This window comes from Syngnathoides biaculeatus, chromosome 17, assembly GCF_019802595.1.
Source record: "Syngnathoides biaculeatus isolate LvHL_M chromosome 17, ASM1980259v1, whole genome shotgun sequence".
NCBI lineage: Eukaryota > Metazoa > Chordata > Actinopteri > Syngnathiformes > Syngnathidae > Syngnathoides > Syngnathoides biaculeatus.
In genome coordinates, this window is record NC_084656.1 from 10,728,133 (window position 1) to 10,735,250 (window position 7,118).

A 7,118-nucleotide genomic window follows, 5' to 3' on the forward strand; every position below is an offset into this window, starting at 1 on the left:
TAATGATAATAAACAGCATAAGTACAAACTTTGCTAGAAAACTGTTTTCCAGCTCACAATATTTCATGAAATGATTGCTTATGATTAATATCATGACTTTAAGAACCCAATAAAGCTTTGTGATTTTTAAAAAGAAAGAAAGTGATGTCTGACCTCTTTGTAAAAATATTGACCTCCCCAATTATTTTTTTTTTTAAATATTTCTCTTAGCTATTCTGTCAGAATGAGTAATTCTTTCCCCAACAGTAACAACCTGGAAGATTTACAAAAGAATGCACCTAATTACAAAGACGACGGGAACTCATTTTTATAGAATAAAAGCCTGAGACAAATGCTAGCTAGCTTTTGTTTGACCGTGCTGTCGCACTTGCCACATTTTCCAAGATATAATTCACTTACATTTACGGCTTTTGAAGTCAAATATCCATGTTATTTAGATGCACTGGTATTGAATTAAACATCTAAGCACTCGCTGTAAGAAACATAAAAATCCTTTATTTTAAGGGCTTAGTCATGCTCAAAAACTCCGATACATTTCTGCATGCATGTCTTCATCAGGCTTAACAGTTTTGAAGTAAGAAAAGGCCCATTATTAGGAATTCCACTGAAGTTTTTGGGAGAACAATAACAGAACAAAAAAGCAATATGAGTGGCTGCTGCATCACAGCAATGGCAGGCTATGCAGATGTAACAAGGTGACAATTACAAATAGCATCAAATCTGTCAATAAACACAATCAGGTTTGTTATAGAGGTTTGTTTACGTTGCTATATTGCCGGTCTAGCAAAGCAATGTTCAATGCTAAGTCGGTTGGAGACGACACGAAAATGTCTTACAGCACGACACTGATACCGTTAGACATTTAGAAGGTGAAAATAAACGAAGGTACGTGGAAAAATTAGATAAATACTTCGTTGCTGGATCTGAATCGATCTTTTCAGCTAGTATTCAATCCAAATGCCAATATTTAAATAAATGACCCGGGTTTTACACACACTGTCATTCGTTAACTATGTTTGAAAAAAAGAAAAGAGGATGGAGTCATCTCCACGGAACGTACACACTTAAACTCCGTAAACCTCTGCGACAGACTGTTTTTTAATACGTATTGTTCTCAAATGTGCCAACTTGGCATTATACATACTTCTTGGTAATTTGAGATTGAGAAGAATAATTCCTTCCTGAAATGAAGCAATCACTACACAGGCGTGTGTGTATTTTGTTTGGGCACCATCCATCACGTTTAATTGCCGAAATTCATTGATATTTTCTGGTCTTTTCAGCTAGGATTCCATAGAATGATATCTTAGAATATCTGTCTCGTCTGTTGTGACAACCAACAGCACAACAGGTCTCGGGCAATTTGAAAAATTTGCTCTGGTTCAACGGCTTCCGCAGTGCAGAACAGCTAGGTTTGACAATATGGCGCCGTGCAAACTGTGACATCATCTGCACGAGCTCTATTGCTAGGGAAGGCTAAGCTTAGTGGGATTCATAATGCCAGCCAATGATAATAGTAGACAATCAAATTGGACCGGTGCGTATCTGTATAAAACTTTAGTGGGATTCATCATGTGGAAAACACTGTGTTCAAAAGCTAACAAACCACCTGTGTTGTAGTACTATACAATGTCAACTTGTCAAACATAAATTTATGGATAGATTGTGTAGGTTATCTAACATCAGTGTTGTAATTAATTTCAATATTAAACAACAGAATATGAGCCCTGGAGCGGCATGATTTGGAGGAAGGGTCCAGAACGGCAGCAGTGTTCTGTGATTGGACTTCTGTTGTGGACTGTCCTTAAAAAACATCATGTTCAAACATACTTGGCATCAGGACTGCCTAAACCGATTTTCAATTATTGTCTTTGCAGTAAATTTCTCAGACTTGCGGCAGCATGACATGTTTTGAAATATCTATATGAATATTTGTTTGATTTTGCTCTGGTGTAGAAATGTAGAGCAGTCCTACCCTTCTGCGGGGTCCTGGCAGGTGCATGGAGTTCATCCAACATGCCCACGTGCTTTGTGGACTTAGAGGCGATGTTTTAATGTCTCCCTCGCGAGTCCTGTGAAGGGTGCTACGGGAGTGTGGGCTACTTGACCTCTTGATTGGGGGTGTTTGATCCAAGTCCTGACTGGTGTCAGAGTATGGTCAACATTGCCGATTTTAGATAGGATTTGCCTCCAGTGAAGGCAGGAGAGCTTTGATCACAGCAGTTTAAAAGTTGTTGTTTATTATTCACCAGTGTGCGTTTTTGTGTGCTGTATTACGCTTCCCTTACAAGGGAATTTTTTACCACAAACTGAACAGGCAAATAGTATTTTACCAGGGTGGGATCTTATGTGGGTTCTCAAATGTCTCTCATGAGTGAATCTTTGACCACAAACTACGCACGAAAACCGTTTATCTCCCGTGTGTGTTGCCGCGTGTGTTTTCAGGCTTCGACTATGAGTGAACCTTTGATCACAAACTGAGCAGGCAAAAGGTTTTTCACCAGTGTGTATTCTTATGTGTATTTTTAAATTGTGCTTTTGAGAGAATATTTTACCACAAACAGAGCAGGCAAAAGTGTGTATTTTCCTGTGTATAACTAAATTTTGTTTTTCAGAGAATATTTGACCACAATCTGGGCACGCAAAAGATTTCTTACCAGAATGTGTCCTTGTATGTATTCTTAGATTTCCCTTTTCAGAGAATCTTTTACCACAGACTGCACAGGTAAAAGGTTTCTCTCCGGTGTGTGTTCTTACATGTACTTTCAAGCTTCCTTTCTGAGCGAATCTTTTGTCACAAACTGAGCACGCAAAAGGTTTTTCACCAGTGTGCGTTCTTGTGTGTGTCGTCAAAAAGGTCCTTTGAGAGAATCTTTTCCCACAAACTGTGCAGGCAAAAGGCTTCTCTCCAGTGTGTATTCTCATGTGTCGTTTCAAATCCCATTTATAAGCTAAAGTTTTCCCACACAGAGGACACTCCCAACGTTTGTTGTCTGGGTGACCTGTCCCATGACCTCCAGACTGTTCTCCATCGTCATCATCAGTGTCAGGGGAAAGTGCCGTTGTGTCGTCACAATCTGATAGCGGCGCGATGAGGCCTTCTGCCTGTGATGCTCCACAGTGGTCTCCATCCCCTGTTGTCATGTGGTCACTTGCGCTGATGCTTGGTGGATCCGCCCCTCTATCTTCCTCACTGCGACTTTCATTTTCATTCTTCAAAGGGACGCCCAAAAATGGCAACTCGGTGCTAGCCTCCTTCTCTTCCTGTTTAATGTGGAAGAGCTGTGGCACCTCTTTTTTGACATTGGGGTGCACGTCCTCCTCTTTGAAGTAAGAGTACTCTTCCTCATCCTTCTCTGTCTTTATGTGAAATGGCTCTGGCTCCTCTTCCTCCTTAACATCAGTAGGCTCCAACCCCTCTTCTTCCATAATCTGGTAGTGCTCTTTGACCTCCACTTCTTCTTTAATGTGAGGTGACTCTGACTTGAGTTGCTCAGGGCAAACATATTCACTGGCATCTACAAGACACAAGACAAACGCACATTGGTCCAATCTTGTTTATATGCAATTTCCTTGGCCCTTCCTCTTTGGATTAAAAGATAGCTCCTTCCACCAAAGATCCCATTGAAGTGACAAGGCGAACAACATAGAAGCTTTGAGCGAGGGAGAGGGGAATATTTTGGATGACAACGACATTAAAAGATATTACGTTACAGTGTCACAGATAACGATGATAATAATATCCGTGTATGTGGATGTGCGGTGACGAGTGACCACTAATGTCGATCTAATTGTAATTGACCCCTCCGTGGATGTTGCGCAATCCGCTTCACTGACCAATCAGAGGCCAGAGATCTGCATAATCTCGGACTCAAATCTCAGACAACGCTGGCTGGATGGTCCAGTATAGCTTCTGTTGGCGTTTTATCGCGTATTTGGGTTCTTTAACAATAGATATGGTTAAGAGGTGTAGTCACGGACTTTATAATAGTGACGACAGGTATCCTGAAAGGCTAGTTGGTGGAGTTCAATTCATACCCTTTCCAAAACCGAAGACCCAGTACGAAAAATGTCTTTGATGAATCAAACTTTGTGTAAGACCGCATCATCAACTGAATCCATCTAAAATCAACCGGAACAGAAGACCGAGTACGAAAAATGTCTTTGATGGATAAAACTTTGAGGAAGACCGCATGATCAACGGAATCCATCTAAAATCAACCGGAACAGATATGTTTGCACGAAGGTAAGTCCTATATTTGATTTTCAATACATGCCTCATATAAATGAATTAGTCGTTCTTCGCTTGCATAATATAGCTATGTGTGAATGATTGACACACTTGATCTGTGTTGAGCGATATTTTGCGATGATCTGACTGCACAAATGTGTCGCATTGTTCGCGGCTACGCGGCTAGGGTAAACCGGACTGTGTTAGCACGAAGGTATGCCCTATATTTGATTTTCAATACATGTCTCATATAAATGAATTAGCAGTTCTTCACTTGCATAATATAGCTACGTGTGAATGATTGTCACACTTGATCTGTGTTGAGCGATATTTTGCGATGATCTGACTGCACAAACGTGTCTCTGTTCGGCGGTGAGCTAGGCTACACCGGACTAGCAGTCCTAAAAACCTTCGACATGCACCGAGACACCAAGACTGAAGGAAGGATGTTTGAGGACACTAAAGTAGTGATTGTTGTACTCGGTCGGGACTTGCGTAGGTTCGGCACTAATTCAAGAATAAATATTGAGGGGAGCGCGTGACGTTACACAAAGAAAACGAGAGAAACAACTCGTAAATCAAGCCTCGCCTTCTTTTCCTTCATATGGTGGTTCACAAATGGCTATACAGATACATATACAGATTCTGCACACAAGTGTGATATGTAACACGAAAAATAGGAAACTGTCAATGACGAATTCGTCTTTGGGTTATAATATATTATATTATGTGGCTTCTCGGTCTTCCTCTGACTATGGAAAGATCTCGCGCTAATATCAATGGTTTCTCCGTCGATATGCATGTAAATACCATTGAAATACCCCTCGCTGAAATATTTGAACCCTGCTGTTTGCTTTTCAACGATATTTCACTGTTAGCTTGAATTGAATTGAAAGAATGCGAGTGAGAAATCAGCCGGTAAATCGGACAGTTTCGCTCTATTCCTTTCTTGCTGCGCCGATATTTTTCCCAATTGTTTGTCTGACGTCAGCGCACGTGGCGTGACGTAACTTCAGGAGTCGTGTTTAAGTGCCCTGTACGGAGGGGTCAATTGTATTGATGGAGTCTTAAGTGACGTATTCAGTACTGGGAGAACAGTAAGACAGTTTTATGTGACACTGTGTGTTACAGAAAAGTCAGTAGAAACTAGACTTTACATAGATCTGATGGGTTTGATCAATACTGGCTGATTTGTCTTTCGATTGGTATATTAATAATTGGCCGATGTGAGCAATTATGTCATTGATTGTCTCCGCAAAAGAATCATCTGCATCCGAAATTTAGTTTATGAACAGGGATGACAGTCCGGCAACCCTCATGAGTATAAGCGCCTTGGAAAATGGATTGATGAAGAATTTATTTTTAGCCTTGTTATGTGTCTTGTGGCATAGTACTGTAATTGTCCAATGGCCAAAGAAGTTGTTTTCAATGTTCTCAGTGTTATTGATATGGGACTATTTTGCGGTGTCTCTGACAAACAGCACATTAGTTATTTGCAAAGTGTGCACAACTGAAGTACGTTTTGGGAACAGCATCTCAATGCTTCGACACAAATTTGAAAATCACAATCTGGGGACTTGGACAAGTCTGGTTCATCCTTGGGTGCAATTTCTAAATGTCTGAAGGTCCCACCTTCATCTGTTCAAACAATTATACGCAAGTATAAACACCATGGAAATTTCCAGCCATCATACTGCTCAGGAAGGAGACAGAGTTCTGTATCCCAGACATGAATGTGCCTTGGTCGGAAATGTCCATAACTAACCGGGAACAACAGCAAAACACTTGTGAAGGTGCTGGCTGACACAGGTCAGCACATGTCAACACCCACAGTCGAATGGTTACGGTTTCGACTTGGGCTGAACGTTCACTTTGCCAGAAGGAAGTCATTACAAGTAATTCCTGGTGTATCTTAAAGGGGTAAACTATCAAACCTGGCAACGCAGCTTGCATTGTTTATATTTACAACATCGTTACACTTGACTGGAGGGCATGCTCGTTGTACCTAGGTTAAAGTACATTAGCTTCTCTAGCCCGTTAATGTACAATGCAGGTGGAAAATTGATTGATTTCTGAATGAAAAGGGCAAAACCCCAAAAAAGATAGGCAGACATACAACACTGTAATAGGTAGTGAGGAAACGATGGAGAATCTTGAGAAGCAATTTCACAGTCTTTGTTAGTTGCTTGTGAAATTGTCTGCTTGTGCAGTGCATTCGGTCACATCATTTCGTGTGCCTAATATAATTTTTTTTTAAGAATAAATACGAACACAGCTAATATTAGCAGCAATAGTTTGCCTAAAGCCATGGAGCGAGACTCAAAGATTCGATTATCTTTTGCTGTAACCCGATGAACCCAGGACGGCTATTAGTTGAACAGTCCTTCTGCCAGGACCACTTGGTGACAGCACGGCAAACGAACACAAAAATATAAAGTATAATGTGTGAGTAAGATTCGAACAAACCTGCTGTGCATAACCCAATTCGAGACTTCTTGTAAACAACGTCCAGTGTTTGCCGTTGTCGCTCGTCCTCTTTTGTTCCACAAAGTTCCTCCTCGTACTCTATTGTCCTTCTTGTCCCCATTTTCACACGATAATTAAAAAACACTTTAATCTCACACTTGATCTTTGCGTGGCTATGTGTTAATAATAACAAACGTGTCTCTTTGGTAGCTGCTAGCAAGCAAAACTATGCTAGACCGAGAAGATTCAACGTGCATCGAGATGACTTAAATCTGACATGAAAATAGAATGAATTATGTTTTAGTCCAGTAAATTAATGGTAGACATACTGCATCGAGACTTGGGTATATTCGATACAAAGGAAAAATTACATTGGTTCACAAATATGAATATACACTAGCTCCGCCAGCTCCGCTATGAG

The 7,118-nt window shown here is 40.7% G+C and overlaps 1 protein-coding gene across 1 annotated transcript; it reads right to left on the reverse strand.

Annotated features, from left to right (window-relative positions):
- Nucleotides 1–511: 511 nt before the first annotated feature.
- Nucleotides 512–7,118, reverse strand: LOC133490470 (zinc finger protein OZF-like). The gene is made up of 2 exons (XM_061800570.1): nucleotides 6,698–7,118; nucleotides 512–3,518 (listed from the first exon to the last, which is right to left on the reverse strand). Exons 1-2 carry the CDS (start codon nucleotides 6,816–6,818, stop codon nucleotides 2,242–2,244), a joined length of 1,398 nt encoding a protein of 465 aa, XP_061656554.1. The 5' UTR covers nucleotides 6,819–7,118; the 3' UTR covers nucleotides 512–2,241.